The sequence below is a fragment of the Equus caballus genome, chromosome 13, assembly GCF_041296265.1.
Source record: "Equus caballus isolate H_3958 breed thoroughbred chromosome 13, TB-T2T, whole genome shotgun sequence".
NCBI classification, from domain to species: Eukaryota; Metazoa; Chordata; class Mammalia; order Perissodactyla; family Equidae; genus Equus; species Equus caballus.
In genome coordinates this window covers 8575670-8594612 of record NC_091696.1, presented here as the reverse complement: position 1 = coordinate 8594612, position 18943 = coordinate 8575670, and the positions used below count along the sequence as shown (strand labels likewise).

The 18943-nt window shown below is 40.8% G+C and overlaps 1 protein-coding gene across 7 annotated transcripts in view; it reads left to right on the top strand.

Annotated features, from left to right (window-relative positions):
- The first annotated feature begins 16570 nt into the window (after positions 1–16570).
- The window catches only part of LOC100068123 (cytochrome P450 3A12), a 33728-nt gene continuing 31355 nt past the window's right edge, over positions 16571–18943 (top strand). For 3 of the 7 annotated variants that reach the window (XM_070231661.1, XM_070231662.1, XM_070231663.1), the window contains exon 1: positions 16582–16753. Coding sequence is in view for 2 of the 7 variants with exons in the window: in XM_001498007.5 (XP_001498057.2) it covers positions 16683–16753 (71 nt within the window). In the remaining 5 variants the exon portion in view is untranslated. Of the gene's footprint in view, positions 16754–18943 lie in introns of all 7 variants that reach the window. The other 4 variants (XR_011424573.1, XM_001498007.5, XM_070231664.1 and 1 more) reach the window with 2 other exon arrangements.

Here is an 18943-nt window from a genome sequence, read left to right as displayed (position 1 = left end):
TCTCACGCAAACTTTCTTACTGGCAAATTCTGCAGCAGAGACAATATGAATTTATTTGACCAATAGATCCATGTATAATAAAAGTACTATATTTATTGTTGATAACTCTAAAGACATACCTGTTTCATTGAATCAACAAACTTAAATTAGCTTTAATTTTGAATACTTTTCTGGATCATATGAAATTAAAAATAATTTTAGTTAACTTTATTTCTAGGACATTTTAAGAAAATGATTTGTACAAGCACTTAACTTTTCTTAAGCCAATTAGAGTTCTTTTACAAGCTAATTTGGCAATACCCACAGGAGGTAGGAAAATACCAAATGCGTGCCTAGACATAAATAACTTATAGACATACAGAGACACCTGATGAATTTAGTAAAATTCAGTGATGTTTCTGTTACAAGACTCAAAGGAATTATTGCAACCAAATTGTATTTTTAGCAGATAGACTACGTTTACCTGCTTAGAGCGTCAGAATTTTAATTTTTTTTTCATTCTGTAAGGATTCTTTTAGAGCTGTTTTTGGAGTCCTTTTGTCCTGTGAAGAAGTTTGCAAAAAGGAGTAGAGAAGACTATTATCTATGTATTGATTGTATCAAAGAATGTTGAAACACTGAAAATAGTAGCAATTGGGAATAATGTGTCAAGCAGTAATCAGAATTCAAGTACTGATGTCATAAGCAACAAATGTAAATGTTCTGAAAATGAGGTTTCTAATGAAAATTCAATATGTTCACAGAAAAGCAAAATATTTTCTCAGAATTTAATATAACCCTTAGAATTTGTTGATTTGGAACAAGATTGAGCTACATTGACCAAGTCGTGTGCCCTACCAAATGCCTACAGTATCTCCCAGGAAACTCTTTACACAAGAGGTAAAAGATTCACCTTGAAAGGCTTCCTTATTTATAGGGTATTGATTAATTCTGTGGAGAGGTTTTGAGGCACCTATTTGAATCTAAATAGGAGCTGCACTGTGGATTCTGGCAATATCAGTTGACGACTTTGCCCATAAGGAGAGTAGTAATAGGGACAAATGATCAGTGTTCCCAGAATCAGTATTGCACTGTAAGAGATGGAGCAAATAAATAAATAAAAAAAAACAATACATCAAGCAGTCATTTAATTCACCTGGTTGACTATTTTTATAACTAGTGTCAAATTCTAAAAGTATTTCCCCCTTTTTGGGAGAAAGAAATTCCAAGATGACTCTTTTCTAAAAATTTCAGTCTAATAAATGAATAGAGTAAAGGAATTCAGGAGAAAAGAATGGGTATCTCTCAAAAGGCATAAACAAAACTGGACAGTTTCAAAGGCACAAGCCATTTTAGGTTTATTAGAGATTTGCGTGATTTGATCCATTTTAGTACACCAAGGCAGGGCAGTATTATAGCAGTGGGGTTTCATTCCCACTCTGGAGAGTTGTTTCTCTCTTGGAGACCTGTAAGTTCAACAAGACAATTAGAATGGGTAAACTGAGGACATAGAGGAGATGGAGGTAGTGCAGAAAGGAAGGCGGAAGATGGCACCAGAGGTGGGCCTTGAGTACAAGACAAGGAAAATACAGGAAGAGAAAAAAAGGCCTCAGAAGCCATTTTAACTTTTCTCTTTTTTCTCCAAATTGTTTGTTTAATTTTTGAGCTATGGTTTTACAATCTGGTTCTGAGAAAAACAAGTTTGGGCAGACTGAAAGTTCCCTATAACGGTCTTGGAGGTGCTATCTTATCTTTGGCTAAGTTGGTCTATATAGTTAAGAGTGCACATGAAGAATGACAGTTTTTGAACATAAAGCCAATTGGGGCTCCTTGAAGGAGTGGTGACCTCAGAGCATTTAGATGACTGGGATCCCATTTTAGAGATTTTCTCTACAGTAAAAGAAAAATTCCTAAACAGCTTGCAGCCCAAACAGCAACACAGATCTAACAGAACAGCTCAATTCCAAAAGAGTCAGGACAAAGGCTAATGTAACTCCCTTCCAATGGGAACAGCTTGACTCCAAACACGTCACCCCAAATGCCAGTACATTTTCAGCAATCTGATATGAAAAGAATCAGGCCAAAGACTAAATGGCACAGTTCCAACAGCAATGGCCTGATTGCAAAAGAGTCAAGAATGAGGCTAATGAGTACTCTCTAAAAGGACAAAAACCTTTAGGCAGAACTTTGATAAAAATAAAACAAAACTTTTAAAAGTCCAAAATGTAGCCTGAAAAGCTCAAAACACAAAGAGAATGAATCTCGAGTCCAGCAGAAAATTTTGAAAGCTACATTTTCTTTGAGCATTTTTGTATGTTTTCAAAGTGCTATATCTCTCATTTCTGAAACTGGTACTAAACCATGATTGAATGATGAACAAAGACGAAATAAAAGAATAAGAGAGGTGGAAGGAGCCTCAGTGTTCAAGTCCTAGGCTTTAGTTTTACAGATTTCTCATTTAATCCACCTAATAGCCACCTGAGGAGTTTGAGGCACAGAGAAGGTAATGACATGTCCAAGATGAGATAGCCTGAAAAGGCTGAGCCTTCCGAACTTGTAGCTTTAAACATTATGTTGTGCTGTTTCCAAAAAGTGTCACTGGTCCCACTGCTGGGATGCAGCTCAGGAGGGCCCAAAGGCCAGAGATGACTTGAGGCTAGTGTTTGCCCCACTGGTGTCCTCTCAGGGCCTAGCATGCTGCCAAGTACATAGTAGGCCTTCAGTAAAAACATCTCATGGCTGTTTATGGGATTTTTATTGGAAACACCACATGGACTCTCAGTGGCACCACTCATCCTATGGCATTTGGGGATTTCCCAACACCTGCTACCAGGAAGTTCATGTGAACTGCAAACATATCTGAGAGTTCAGGAGGAATATTCTTGCTTGGGCTTCTATATAGATTGACTAACATTTCCTGGGAACCATTCTGGGTCAATAATGAGACACAGCCAATTTGGTGGAGAAAAGTCAGACCCATGAAAAGACCCATTCAATATGGCAGGAGGTCATCCTCAGTGTACTGGGAACACAGAGAAGGAGCACTTGTCCCCAAGGAGGGTTGGGAGGAACTGACACTTGATCTGAGGGATTTTTAAAAATAAAATTTGTCGATATAAATACTTGAGAAAGTCAAACTGTCCTACAAGAATTAAAACAAAACTAGGAGGGGCTGGCTCCGTGGCCAAGTGGTTAAGTTCTTGCGCTCAGCTGCGGTGGCCCAGGGTTTGGATACTGCGTGTGGACATGGCACTGCTTGTCAGGCCATGTTGAGGTGGTGTCCCACATCCCACAAGTAGAAGGACATGCAACTAAGATATACAACCATATACAGGGGGAGATAAAGCAGAAAAAAAAAAGATTGGCAACAGTTGTTAGCCCAGGTGCCAATCTTTAAAAAAATAAAATAAAATAAAAAATAAAACAAAACTAGGGTGGCCTTACTCTACCTGATCTCCACCCCGTTTTGTCCCTTCAGAATCCACTTTCAACCTGTTTAGTAGTTTCTTCTGGTGTTTACTGACATGTCATTAAATGACACTCTCTCAAACAACTGTTTCGTGATTACTCTGGAAGATGAGAGTTTATGTTTCTGATATCCTCCTTGCCTTACACCTACTTCCTGCCTTCCCAAAACAGAGATAGCAATTGGATTCCCATTCAGTGTTTGCATCAGTATGACTTACGTAGATATTATTTACATTTTAGCCACGTGCACATCTATATTCCACTTCTGTTCTTGACAACTTTGTTTTGTGAAAATCATAGTACCTTTTTTTTTTTCAATTTTATGAGTTTCTCTGTCACTATCATCCATTTTATGCCAGAAGCTTAATTCCCTACTTAGCACATTCAAGCCCTCAGAGGCTTTCTCTTTGCTCTAATCCAGGCTGCTTATTCCTGCTGCCTTCTGCTGGGTCACAGGTTCAAGTATTGCCCTGTCTTTTCTGCTGACTGAATTACCTGTTCCCGGATCCCAGAGTTCTCTCTTTCTTGGCTTTCTCCCTCTTTTTGGTAAGGGTCATCTTTTAATACCCTTCTGAGAGATGATGCATTGGAGTATTTTTCATTTTTTCTTCTTTTTAAGAATTTTCATATGTTAATATATTTCTGTTTTTCCTTCATGCTTGATTGGTAGTTTGGGCACAGAATTCTAGGCAGGCCAGTATTTTCTTTCTGAATTTGAGGACACAGTGACTTGCTTTTAGTACTTTTGTTGAGAACATTAATTCCCTTCTGGTGACTTGCTTTTAGTACTTTTGTTGAGAACATTAATTCCCTTCTGGTTTCTGATCCTTTGTATGTGACCTATTTCTTGTTCCCTTCACCCTTTCTGGAAGCTTTTGGGATCTTCTTGTTGTCCCTGGTGTTCTGAAATTTCATGGCGATGTGCCTTTGTGGATCTGCTTTCATCCATTATTCTAGGCCAGAGGTATCCAATAGACTTTTCTGTTATGATGCAAATGCTTTATATCTGTCTTGTTCAGTATGGTGACCTCCAGCCACATGAAGCTATGGAGCACTTGGGAGGTGGCTGCTGTGACCAAGAAATTGCTTTTCTGATTTTACTTAATTTCAATAAATTCATATTTACATTTATATAGCCACATATGTCTAGCAGTTTCTGTATTGAACAACACAGTGTATTGTCCTCCTGTTCTGGGAAATTTTCATAAATTACTTTTAAAGTTTTTTCTGTTCTGTTTTGAAACCCCCATTGGACAGATGATGGAACTATTGGGAGGATTCACTAATTTTCTTAGTTTATCTCTACCATTTTCCATCTTTATTTTTTCCATATTTTATTTTTCTATCTTTTATTTTTCCTTTTGGAGTAAGTAACTTCACCTTCCTAACTTTCTACAGAATGTTATATATATATATATATATATATATATATATGTTTCCAATTTCACATGGAACAGCTGTCAGCATGCTGTGACTCTTTTCAAAGCTCCCTTCCTCCTCCCACATTGTCTCTGCTCCCTTGAGCTCATTTCTCTGATTGTTTTGGTCTTTCCCTTGAATGTTGGCTAGTCCTTACCTGTTTTCTTACTTTTGAGAATATGTTGGATTTGTTAATGTTGGGCTTCAGTGTAGAGACATCAGGTTGGAGGACCCTTAAATATCAGGACCCTTAAATCCTTTGGGCTGCTCACCTTACCATGGAGAAAGTCTCTGGACTTCTGCCCAGGAGGCAGAGGGTGATGGAAATCTCATGTTTCCTCCATCTTTCACTGCAGTATCCCCACCCTCCTCTCTGCCAAGGGTGCCCAAGTCTACAGTATGTCCAGTTAAATGTGTGCAGAGAAGAGACCCCTTTTATAGAGTAGTAGAAGTGGCCTAAGAAATGCCAAAACGATTTTGCTTAAAACAACGGAAATTTATTCTCTCACTGATCTGGAGGCCACAAGTCTGAGATCAAGGTGTCATAGGATGAGTTCCTAATAAACACTCTGAGGGAGAATCTTCTAGATGTCTCTTCCAAGTTTCTGGTGGTTGTCAGCAATCCTTAGTGTTCCTTTGGCTGGTGGCTGTGTCACTCCAGTCTCTGCCTCCACCGTCACATAGCTGCCTTCCTTCCGTGTGTGTTTCTGTGTCTCTTCTTATAAGGACACCAGTCATTGAAATAGGGCCGGCAACTCCAGTATGACTGCACCTTAACTAATTACACCTACAAAAACTCTATTTCTAAGTAGAGTCACATTCTGAGTTTACCTGTGGACAGGGACTTTGGGCGAACACTATTCAACTCAGTACAGGAGGGATTCTTAAGTCTAGCTCTTTATTACAGAGATCTTTCAACAATCCTCTGTTTTAAGTCTCACTACTCCTGATTTCATAGGTCCCTGGTGCATTCCATTTCTGTGTCTTCCGGGGCTCCAGAAGCCTGGTTCTGGTTGATTCTGGTTTCTGCAGCACTCCAGGCTTCAGCCTCAGCTTCTCTGCTCTTCCAACTGAGTGATTTTTCATGGCAAACATACAGTAGTCACAGACATAGACTCTGGGGCCAGACTACCTTTGTTTACATCCTGTCTCTGTGACAGTGTGATCTTCCTTAAGTGACTTTACCTCTCTGTGCCTCAATTTGCTCATTTGAAATATGGAGTGAAAATAAGGAAACCTATGGCATATGGTTGTTCTGAAGACTAAGGACAGTGTTTAGAAAGTTATCTGGCATGAAGAGCTTATGATGACTCTCAGCTGCGTCTACTGGTAGGTTCAAATATTTGACTCTTGTTGCCTCTCTGGTGTTTTTTTTCCTGTGGATTTATCTCTTTTAATAAAATTCTTTAGTGCATTTTACTTGGGCTTTAGGAGGCTTGATGTAACTGCATGTGTTCAACCCACTGTGTTTGAGTTTCACTAAATATGAGGCTGTGTTGGAAGAGAATCAAACAGGTGGGTTAGTATGAGCAAAGGTGGAGAGTTGTGAAGTAGCACTGGGCGTGCAGGGACCTGCAAAGACTCCAGTCTGAAGCAGCACGAGGTCTGATGAGGGACATAGGGAACCCAGCCAGACATGATCACCTGTCACCTGGAGAAAGAACAAGCAGCGCCCAAGTGTGAGAGAGGTCATATTCAAGAGTCCTCTAGTTAGATGTGCAAAGGTCGTCCTCTGAAAGGAGGTTAGTCAAGAGGTAGTTCTCTCTTCCAAAATTTTTATATGTCACCATTCAAATACAGAAAATTTCAACAGGAAGGTAGAAAAATTTATATAGTAAACACCTATGTACCCACCCCCTAGATTCAACTTATGTCCTTTATCACCAATCTATCTACCTCTCTATCCATCCGTTGACCTATTCCACTTTTACATTTATTTCAGTGTAAGTTACAAAAGAAGAACACTTTGCCCCCAAACACTGTAGTATGTGTCATTAACTAGATGAACCTTGTTATGTAAATAAAGGTAACATATTCATCCTGTCTTCATTTAAAATATTGACATTGTGTCCCTCATTTTTTTAATTAACATTGATTCTTTTAAAAATATTGCATAAGCGTATAATTCACCCTGTTTACTGAGATTTTGGGCACTCAAGTTGAATGCCTCTCTCTCCTCACCCTAGTCTTGGCTTTACCTGAAAGTCCTGACTGAATTTTATAAATACATCATGTCATTAAGGAGGGAATGAGCTCTCCCCACTCCTCTCTATGGCTCCTTTGAAATTTGCCTTTTCGCTGCCTCTAAGGCACTGAAATTTGGAAACTATTGAAAACAAATTCTTCCCCTGTCTAAGAGCAAGAGAGTGAGATGGATTACAACCATGGGTGAGCTTTAAGATCCTACAAGGGTGGGGCAAGTGGGAGTACCACGGTCCTGTTCTGTTCCCTCTGCTCACACAGTTGGACAGGCACTGGTACACTGATAGCCACAATTAGGATCCACGAAATTAAGTGTCTACACATTTGTGACCTCAGTGACTACTACACAGCAGGTGATAAAAAAGACCATGTAAACACCATTAGTAAGAAGGAAAAAAGTAAACAGTCCACACTCAGAAAACTCTCAATCTTTTAATTATTTTTCCACTAAAACTCGAACTCATATCTGCTCTTCGTGCTAAAAAAAAAGACATTGCACGATTTGTGGTTACTCTATAACTTGTTTCCTCTCAGCAACTAGTTGAACTGTTTGTGAGTTTTTATTGGGTTAGCATTTCTAGTTAGCCTGCTGAGGGTCAGGCATCTTGCTGGACAATGTCACATGTTCTCTTTAGTCAAAACCACTAGGAACCAGACTTGCAGATTAAGGCCCCAAGCCCCTGCAGGTCATAGGATAAGAACAGTCTGTTCTGGGCTCTTTTGGAAGGAAAGAAATGATTATTAATGTTCATTTTATAAATTAGGCAGCTGAGCCGGAGACTGTTTATATAACTCACACAGGGTTTGCATATCAGTCAAATTCTGTGGATCTTTACTAGCCAACTGTCCACTCAGCAGAAAGCATAGATGTCCCTGGAGTCCATACAGAGCTCAGGTGCCACTTCCCAACCACACCTTTTACTTGTCCTTCTTTACCTCTGGCATTTTCTGACAAATTCTTAACCAAATGGTTTCACAAAGTCCTAATCCCGGAAATTTACTAATTCACAACCCTTAGGATGACTATAGAAAAAGAAAAATGACAAGTGTTTAGTGAGGATGTGGAGAAATTGGAACCCATGGATGTTTCTGGTAGAAATGTAAAATGGTGAAGCCACTGTGGAAAACAGTTCAGCAGTTCCTCGAAAAGTTTATTTATGGTACTGGAATACTTGGATATTCACATGTAAAAGAATGAAACAGAACTCATATCTTGCAGCACTCACAAAAATTAACTCAAAATGGATTGAATACCTAAATTTAAGACTTGGAACCATTAAACTTGTAGAAGAAAACAGAGGAGTAAAGTTCATTTCAATTCTCTATATTGATTTTCTGTGACACTTCAGATTCTCTTGGCTTCATATCTGTAGTCACAACTTCTAAGACAGCCATCAAGGTTCCTTTCCTTCTAGTAGTTTTGCTTCTGTGTAATCCCTTCTCCTTGGTGTGGGCTGGATCAGGTGCTTAGAATGAATAGACTATGGCAAAAAGATGGGATTCCACATCTGATATTAGGTTATAAAAAGACTGTGGTTTCCAATTTGTATGCCCTCTCTCACTCAATCACCCTGAGGGAAGCTAGTTGCCATCTTGTGACCTGCCTTATGGAGAGGCTTATGGGGCAAGGAACTGAGGGGTACCTCTGACCAACAGCCAATGAGAAGCCTAGTCCATGACCATGTGAGAAACCTGCCACCGATCAACTAAAAGTGGACTTGAAAGTGGATCCTCTCTCAGTCATGACTTTGGATGAGACTGCAGCCTAGGCTGACAGCAGGACTGTAACCTCATGAGAGAGCTTGAGCCAGAGGTACCCAACTAAACCACACTTGACTCTTAACCCATGAAACTGTGACATCATAACTGTTTGTTGTTTTAAGCTGTTATCTCTGTTAACATTTGGGATAATTTGTTAGGCAGTAGTAATAACTAATTTACCTATCCAGGTCTTTGGCCACTTGTTTGGTTCCAGCCACCATCGCAGGGTCCACATTTGCATTGATTTCAACTTAATTTGTAGGGATAGCCTGACGGTGCCTCCCAATCTCCAAATCATCTGTAATACAGAAATTTTGGAGAGTTAATGTCCCAAGGGCAGAACATTTTACTAGTGGGAGAAGGAAACCAGTAGATATTTTCTTCCTCCTTCCTTCCCCTGGATGGGCTATCCTTGATGGTCTCTATTGATCAAACAATGGTTACATTTGATATCAAATGTTGGTGAGGTTGAAAGATGTAAGTTTTCCTTCCTTCCATGCTTCATTCCTGTGTTCCTTCAACCTTTCTCACTTGGGATTGTATTTAAAGGATGGTAGCACAAAACTGTGTTTCTCAGGCTTGCCTTACTTGAGAAACCAAGCTAAGCCATATTTGTTCCTTGAAGTTTACTGTAACGTACTCTGGACATAACGCTTCCTTTGCCGGAAGATTTTGACTTGTGTTTAATATTTTGGGGAGTTTTTGGACTATTTATCTTCCTTTTTATTCTTGCGTTGGTTTTTGTCAATTATGTTTTCCTGAGACCTAGCCTATTGCTTGTAATATTTAAACTAATGCGTTTCACAATTCTTAGCAAAAATTAAGGTAATTGGTAAGATTTTCTTAAATTTACGTCTTCATCCCACAAGTGTAAAAAAATCACCAGTATGTACTACTAGTTTACTGCTAGTAGGTGCTCACATTTGATAAATTGAATGCACAAGCAGTAAATGAAGATTAATTGAACCACTGAGAAACAGCCAATTATGCTGTTTTCCTCATGGACATATGTACTTGTGGATGTAATTTTATATTCAAAGTCATACATAATAGTTATACATTTTATTTAGTAATATATGCCGTAATTGGTACAATAGAATTAAAAATACCAGTATTTCATAGAAATAGACTCACGACTTCTAGAGGCAGTTGCCTTTTGATGAGGCTTGATAACTGCTTTTTTTCTTCCCCTGTGTGGCCAGGATTGGAACAAGCTATGCCCTCCACCTTCTCTACAAGGCTTTGAGTCTGGTCCAGTGGGGAGCAGTGCCAACAGACACGTCCAGAGACTGTCAGATTTCAGTGATGATGTTTATTTTACATTGCAAACTGCTTTGTTTTCCTAGCTCTTGAACAAACAACCTTCTTAAATAAGCAATCTTTCCTAAGCAGTGTTTACATTTATTTTGCTATAACTTGGTTGGCTGCTTCACGTGATCAGTCAGATCCTTCTTGGTCATTGTTCTCAATACTTGACTGTTTTATAAATTCATTTCCCTGGCTACTAGTTTACTAACCAGTTAGCAACTTAAGAGATACACAATGTGGGTCTTGCTATGGTTTCTTATGTTTGGGATTTCCAGGCTATTTCTTGCTATTCTCTTGACTCTCATAAACTTCATCTATTTTATTTATTCAGTCAGTCTTTCATTTACTGAGCAAATATTTATTAAATTCCTTTGAAATGCCAAGCAATGTGCTTGGCAAGACAGACTTCTTACCCTCAAGAAGAGAATCCACCCAATGTGTAACTGATCCTTATCATTGAGTCTTATCTCTGGTTGCATGTTACTGTTGTTGGAGGAGAAAGTTTTCAATTTTTTTGTGGTTCTTTTATTTTTTAATATTTATCCTTTTCTCCTTCTTTCAGATATTCTGTGCACCAACACATCTATATTTTTTAAAGTTCTCCATGGACGTGGATTACAATAAGTACCCAGGACTGAAAGTCACTATGTGTTCCTTCGTAGAAATTGTTTGTGTGAAGAATTGAGAATTTACTTACCACCTACCTGCTGAGCAGTGGATGAACCTCCATGGGGATGTGCTGTCCTGGGTGACTCCTGGAGGATGTCCAGGAAGTCACCAGATGAAAAAAGTTTAGGCCCATTTCAGGCAGAGGAACAACGTGTACAGACACATGGAGCCATAAGCATGTCTCATTTGGGAAGCTTGCAGAATGGTAAATCATATTATTTGCTTAAAAAATGTGTACATAAGGTAAGTGGACTTGCATTGCTAACCTGAGACATTTAGATTTTATCCTGACAATGATGGGAAGGGTTGCAGGGATTTGAGAAATGGAGGAATGTTGCAAGATTTGTGTTTGCCACGTTGTGTCTAGTGACCAAGTAGGAGATGCCCTGGGTGTGGTCAGTTGAGGTCAGATCAGGCCAGACATCTTAGAAGCTTACTGCAACAATTAGGAGAGACTGCCAACTCTTCGATCCTCTTTAGCAACATACACCTGAATCCTTATCTCTTCCTTCATCTTACATCAGGTTTTTCATTAGTTACCTTGCATGTGGTTTTCTGAAATTTGCCTGCCATTCTCTGATTCCTCTTTCACTCATCACCTGGTTTCATCACCTTTTACCATCTGATTTCCTAAAAGCCCAACTGATTCTGATTGTAACATGTCAGAAATATTTTCAACATCGCCTATCTCCTGACACCACAAATTCAGCAAATACATAATTTTCGTAATGGGTAGAAGGATGTTTATTTCGTTTTTGCAATTACAACCAAATTTGTAGCATTTTTGCAACCACAGTGTAAGTGTGCTGGCAGGTGTGGAAGGAAATGTGTATCCAAAGTGAGGCTGACACAACCTGCCAAATTATTTCAGGAGGCCCCTTGAAATCCAAGTAAGCCAGCCACCAGCACAATTTGGCATCGCAAGATCTGCTCCATGCCCTGGATTCATGTATAATTGCTTGGGCAAGACTCTTCCTCACCCTGAGCTTCTATTTTCACCCCTGTAAAGAGTGCATTACAATAATTCCCAACCCAACTTACCTGACAGGTTTGTTGAGAGGATCAATTAGGAGAGACGTGAAATAACTTTATAAGCTCTAAATTGCAGTAGAGGTGTTAGCGATTATTTTATCAGGAAAGTGACACTCTGGATGGAGTAGAATGTGAGCAACCATGAGAAAGTACTTCTCTATCTCTCTGCTGTAAAGGCCACAGAAGTGATTTTACATTAGGGCAAGGGGGCTTTCTGCATTGTGCAATGTGTGGGTTGTAAAGGACATCTCCCCAACTCACTCCAGACCTCATAACCAGGCTTCCTAGAGGGCTTCACCTTGGCTCTATGTTGGGGCACAGCACTGATCACTGACCTCGCAGAAGCCCTGGGCGCTAGTACTAGTCCTCCCACTAATTCTGTGTAGCCTTGGGCATGGTTGAGCCTGGTTAAATCAAGAGGTTGGTCTCCAATGATAAAGATCTAAATCTGAATCTCGATTCTACTAGTAATTAGTGATGAGAACCTGGTGTACAGATACCCGAGTTTGATCATTGGTAAAATAGGGATCATAACAATACCTATCTTTTAGGATTTGGGGGTGGAATGAACCAGTTTACGCAGGCCAACTACTCAGAAAAATAAATATTAGCTCTCATTGACTTATGTTAGGTCTTGTTGTGTGTGTTAATGTCGTGTGTGTGTGTGTGTGTGTGTGTATGTGTGTCTGTTGGTAGGTTGTGCATGCGTGGTGTGTTTGTGTGGTATTTTGTGTGCCCATTTTTCTGCAGTCCAGTTGAAAATCATCTCCAGATTTTTGAGTTCAGGGCCTAAATGCGTGGTTTTCTTCTCCCAGACCCATACTATTTCATCTTCACTTCTCCATGTTATACTCAGGAACTCCTTGTTCCTGATATGGTGATGGATCTGTAGGACCCCAAATGACAAGAAGGATATTGAAAGAACGGGAAGGGTTTAGAAAATCCTCAAAGGGAGCTGGCACCATGGTTTATTAGTTAAGTTTGGCGTGCTCCATTTCAGCGTCCCAGGTTCGCAGGTTTGGATCCTGGGCATGGATGTACACTACCTGTCAACCATGCTGGGATAGTGACCCACGTATAAAATAGGGGAAGATTGGCACAGATGTTAGCTTGGGGCTAATCTTCCTCAGCAAAAGAAAAAGAAAATCCTCAAAGGACACAGTGGTTGAGAGAGGCAGGCAGTCCTGAAGGTGCCATGCAGTTGGGTTAAATCTTCCTAGGTCAGTTCTAGTCAATTTCTCTCACAGACAGATGAGGAAATAGGTGCAGGTATGCTCAAGATTACACACTTCCAATGCGTCAAGTCCTGTTGATTCTGATATCTTCATATCTTTCAAAGAAGGAGAGAAAGACAGGCCAACTGTATCAAATGCTATGGGAGCTTAAAGAAAGGGATTCTTTTACTCCATAGCATGTGTCCCAATTTACAACTCAATATTGATTTGCATAGTTATTTGTTTAATGCCTCTCTCCCTGTGGGGTACGCTGCATGAGGATAAGGATTTTGACTTTTTTATATTTAGTGCTTGGCACGTGGCCTGAACACAGCAGTCATAGACCCCAATCAATATACAATGATATTGGAGTGAAGTGACCCCTCCTCCAATACCAAGAGAGAATGTCCTGCCACTCTCTCCCCACCCGTGAAACAATGAGGCCCAGATGAGTTGATTAGTACCCTTCCTCAGCCACCAAATTCAGATACTACTTGGTTACCCTGAATTTGCAAGATCAAATTTTTCCCTACTGAGAAGAGTGGGAGCTTGAGAGCTGAGTTAGAAACACATAATGCTTTCATTTGTTCCACACTGCAGGTTGTGACCTGTGAGAATTGAATCTCATGCACAAATAATTCCAGAGCAACACTTCCTCCCCATACCAGGAGTAATTCTCTCAGCCAGGTGCTGCTTGGGCTAACAATACAAAAGGACATGCATGTCAAACTGATGGTACTCCCTGCATCACTGAGTCCCTGATCACCTGTCCATTTACACTGAAACTGAGTCCAGTGCTTCTCTGAATGTTATTTGAGATTCATCTTTGACTGACATGCTAAGGAGCCTGAGAAAGCAGATAAGTCATTCCCTGTTGATAAGGAAACTATTTATCATACCTGTATACTTTTACTTGTCTGTACTTTAAGTATCTCTCTCTATCTTCAACCTGAATAATATCTGGGTCTTAATCATATTTGTACCTTAAGCCTTTAGAACAGACCTTTGAAAGTACGTGATGAACTCATTAGTACATAAATGAGAATATGAGAGACACGGTATGTATGAGATGTTCTTCTGATGCACAGAGTCTTCCTTCACACGTTCAGCACAACTTTCAGGATGAAAGTCTCTTCATGTTAGGTGTTCCCATCTATGGAACGAAGGGGAACAAAGATCAAGCCTTATATTACTCCCCCCTGCAGAACAAAGCCATTGCATTTGTTAGGACAGTGTACTGGCTAAATTTAGTCCCAATCAGTGATTATCATATCACCCTTGGGATAGAGTCCAACAAGCTGGACGGACCCTGAGGTGACTAGGGCAGGGGATGGCCATATTTGGCTTAGGTAGGAGTCATCGTAGCTGAGTATGCATTTTGGATGACAGTACCTTACTTTCCAGTGGGGATTGTTACCAAGAAGAATAAGGAAGGCTTTGGGTTTCGTTAGAAAATTAAGTTGTCAATACTTACCAGATGACATTCTTGACTTTTCTTGTTAGGATATTTTCTGTGTATCCTCTGGTTGGGAGCATTAAAGAGAGATCCTAGCTAACAATACACTTGGTATCTTCTTGACTTGCATCTGTCTTCGTTCCTGCTGATATGAGGTTGAGTCCTTTGTTCTGGAAGACACGTTGGGGACCTTATGTGGGGGTGGCCGTGGAGAGAGGAGCCAAATTTTTAGCCAGTTTGCTGTTGCAGCCTTAGGTCTCACTAGTTCTCATATTGGCCCTTTCGAGAAGATGGCAAATTTTGAATATTGGCATTTCAAGGCAGCAGCCAACTTTTCAGTCTCCCCTCCTATTAGCTTACTTATAATATGTTCTTTTGATCAATAGCTTTTGGGAAGCCATTTGCCGTCACTGAGACTCGGTTTCTACATCTGTAAACTGGGGATATAGCATGACCTTTTTTAACACTGCCCAGGGAAGGCACCCAAAGGGGACAGAAACTTATTGATACTCCTGGGACTTTCTATCTCACTTTTTCTGGGGATCATTTTCAAGCTTCCCCTGTCTGCATTTGTTGGTATTCAAGCTTGCAGACATTTCTTTATTAATTGCCTGTATGTAGGGCTCCATTATCCCAGAGATTCCAGAGGTAGAACATGTTCTGAGCACGGTTATGTGTCTCTCCTTCCACTGGGAGTCGGCATTTGAGAAGGGGATGGTATGTCTTCTAGCCCATAGACTGCATGATACAAACACATAACATTCACTTATTTGGCTTTGAATCAATGCTTACAAGAACAGTTGTGTTCATGCATTACACTTTCCAGTGGCAGGTGACACCAGCTGATATTATAAGTCTCTTCTTTACCATCCTCTCATTGCACGTGAAAAATCCACCCACGTGTCAAAAAGCAGGACAAGTGGGTGAATCTAATCTCCTTTGCCCCAGAGAAAAAGCTCGTGTCATTTTCTTGGAACCGGGGTGCTGTGTTCTTCCCACACTGACATCTGACATGTAATTTGTGATTAGGACGGACAGAGTTCATTGGCAATCCAAGCTGTTGTTCTCCTCTGCTCCCTTTATACCTATTGTTCTTAGACATTGGTCTTCACAGAGAGAGAGGACCATTCTATAGTCAAGGGTCTGTCTAACTAGCTGTCTATTGAAGGACCCTCTGAGGCACTGGGCAGGAAGAAGCGTGTATTGATACACTTTGCTGCAGCCATCAATATCTCATCTACCACCAGCCTTTCTTTCAGGGGCCCTCTTGTCAACAGAACCCATGTGGATAAGGCTGAATGTGCACTGATGGTGGCCAAGGTACAGCCAGGCCCTCTTGTATTAACAATTCAGGAAGATACTGTGATCACCAAAGAGCCACAGAAAAAGCACAGGCAGGGGCCAAGCAATCTCGCCTTTACCAACTCAACTCCATCGACACTTCTTGATGGCCTCTTCTAGGTAGTAGGGACCTAATGGTGATTAATACCCCCACTGTGACCTTGAGAAGCTTCCTGTCTGATAAGAGAACAAGTGGAGGAAACAAGCAATAGCGCTGGAGGGTAGAGAGGAAAATAATAGAATTTGGAGGGATAGAAGTTGCCTAGAGGAGGATATGGTTATATCTAATGGTTGATGACTCAAAGGGAGGGGTTCTGTCTGAGATGGATTTTGAAGTATCAGTAAGAGCCTTCTAGGGGTCACAGGGCATTTCTAGGCAGAGGAAACTTCATTGGTAAAGATTTGTAACCTAGATTGTTTGAAGGATTTCAAGTATTTTGGAGTGTGGGCAGTCATGGAGACAAGGGAAGGTTAGAGGAGATTTAAGGCCAGTGGCTTTACGTGAGTTTATCTAATGTTTAGGCTTTCCAGTCATACTGATTGAGTTTTTTATTAATTTCCCACTGGATATGAACTTAAAGGAGGTCAAATTTGGAGTGTCTGTGATGTTTTGCTGACTGTCAAGGTGGAGAGGACACCTGCAGGTGAAGCACAGGTGGCCCTTCTACTGGCTGCATTTTCAGCCCCGCCCCCTCTCCCAGCACATAAATATTCCAGCCTCAGTGAATCTACACTGGTCTAAAAGGGAAGTTCTGTACCTACAGACCTGCAAAAAGTAGCACAGACTGCTGAAAGGAAAATTCATAGGAGAGAATCTCAGAAGGAGAGTGACTATGAACCTGATTCCAAGCTTCTCCACAGACACCTGGGTTCTGCTGGCTACTATCCTGGGGCTCCTCTATCTGTGAGTAACTGTCCAGGCTCATGTCCCCTGTTACATTCATCTTGGAGAGATAATCTGGCTCCCCTTTCCCTTGTGTGCTTTGAAGATGAAAAGAGTTAAGAGAGGGGAAGTTGCTTAAGCTTTGGGAGCTACAAACACGCAAGAGGTTATTATTGATCTAACCTGGAACCGTTGAAGGAGTAAACCACCACCACTCCCAATTTCTGTAGGTAGGATCATTTTGTGACATTATTTGCTCCTGGTAATGATCTGATTGACTACCGCTTTGGACGTAGAGCCAAAGTTCAACAGATGAAGATTAAAAACAACTGGCCCTAGCACAGTGGGTTCTTCAACCCCTTCTCGAGATCCTGGAATCCCAGAGGCAGGAGGAAGTGGCTTGGGTTATTGTCTCATTATCTTCACCTTCCAGGTGCTGCATCTACTGCAAGGTACATACAGAAGGACTGACCCTTGTGTTATTTGGGTGGTTCCCTCTCCTCTGCCTTGCACCACCCAGCGCCCTATCCACAAGGCACCAGAGTGAACCTCAGTGTTCACTGAGGGTTGGAGATTGTTCTGCCTTTTTCATCAGATTGCCTTCCTTCTTTGCTGTGCCCTTCCCCTGGAAATCACCTCCTTACACTCCATTAGCCCATCCTGGAATACGCAGAACTGTTTACCCTTAAAAGAAGAATCTTTAGAGTGGAGGAAACCTGGTAGAAATCTTGAAATTGCATTATTTTCTCTCACCTTTTCCTTCCAGTTTCTGGGAGGGTTAGCATTAGTATACAGATCTATTTTCCCTCTGGTATGATATCTGTTAGCCACCTGCCAAGGCACGAACCCCAAAAGCCAATTTGGATTTTAAATATTTTTGCCCTTTATGTTATAGTACAGGAGGATGAATCAAAAGCATCCAGCAGAGTAATTTCTTTTATGGTGGGATTCCTGGCATTATGGAGTAGGTTGAGAGACCAGTTATTTTAGATGTGACCCCCTCCATGTTACATTTGACGTCTATCTCAATTTCGCTTTTTGAGAGTAGGAAATCCTGAACACAGATATGAATATAGGAAATATACATCTGGTTTTAATTCTTTGAAAGAAAAATTAGGAAGTTTGTGTACAGTGGTACTGTAGTTTCTAATGACAGTTTAAAATTAATTGTTACAATATAATTCCTTCTATTTAATTGCAGACTTTTTACTGAGAGAAGATTCTTTCCAGCATGTTCTTTCTATAGGGTAAAAGAGAGCTATTGTTTCATTATTTTTGACTACAAAGGTGTATAAATAACCTCACCCTTCTAGAATAATTCCAGGAGTATAAGACTACTGTACAAATATATACTTACATGATATAGATAGTATATGTGTTTTTAAATATACCTGCCCAGCACTTTGTTTTATTCTCTCAGTTCAGGTGAGTAAGCAAGACTGTGAGTCAGTGGTGTTATGAAAGACATCCAGGTAAGAGTCAGGGTGGAGTGGAATAATATTCCTCATCCCTAGGAGAAGATGACCCAGAGACACTCCTCAGTCTTGGTCCCACAGGGCCACAGGAGTCCCTCACAGGGCAGCAGGGATAGCATCTCATCTGCTTGAAGCCTGGAAACAGGGATGCCATATAAGTCACTGTGTGTAGTCTGTCTGACAGCAGGACTGTCACTACACAGTGTCACCACTGAGAAAACAGCCTTGTAGCCATAGAAGACACTGGTGAAGGCAAGAGTTAGTAGCTGTAGACAGTGCTCTCCTTGTGACCACACAATTAAAATAACTGACTTTATTGTAGGCCCTTCATTTGTACCAAAAGCAGCATTACTCTACCAAAAAGAGGGTGCTGGAAAGAAACTGAAGAATTCGCCAAGCCCACCCTCTGCCTTGATATGGAACCATGTGAGCTCAGACACAAGACCTTGTGGACTAATGTTGCTGACACCTTCAGTCAATTCCTTGGCCTCAATTGAGAGTTTAAGAAACACATTGAAGGTTCAGAATTAAAAATTGGTTTAATTGATTTGCCATGGTTACAATGGCATGGGAAGCAACTGGGGTGGGACTAACCAAGGCCACCCCCATTTTTGCCAGTCAGTGCACATGCTTCTGTCAACTGTTCTGGAGGAAGGATCCAAGTGCCCTGCTGGGAGTGACCAAGGTGCCTCTGCTGGGTCCTTTGAACACATGTAGTTTCATGCAATTTTTCCAG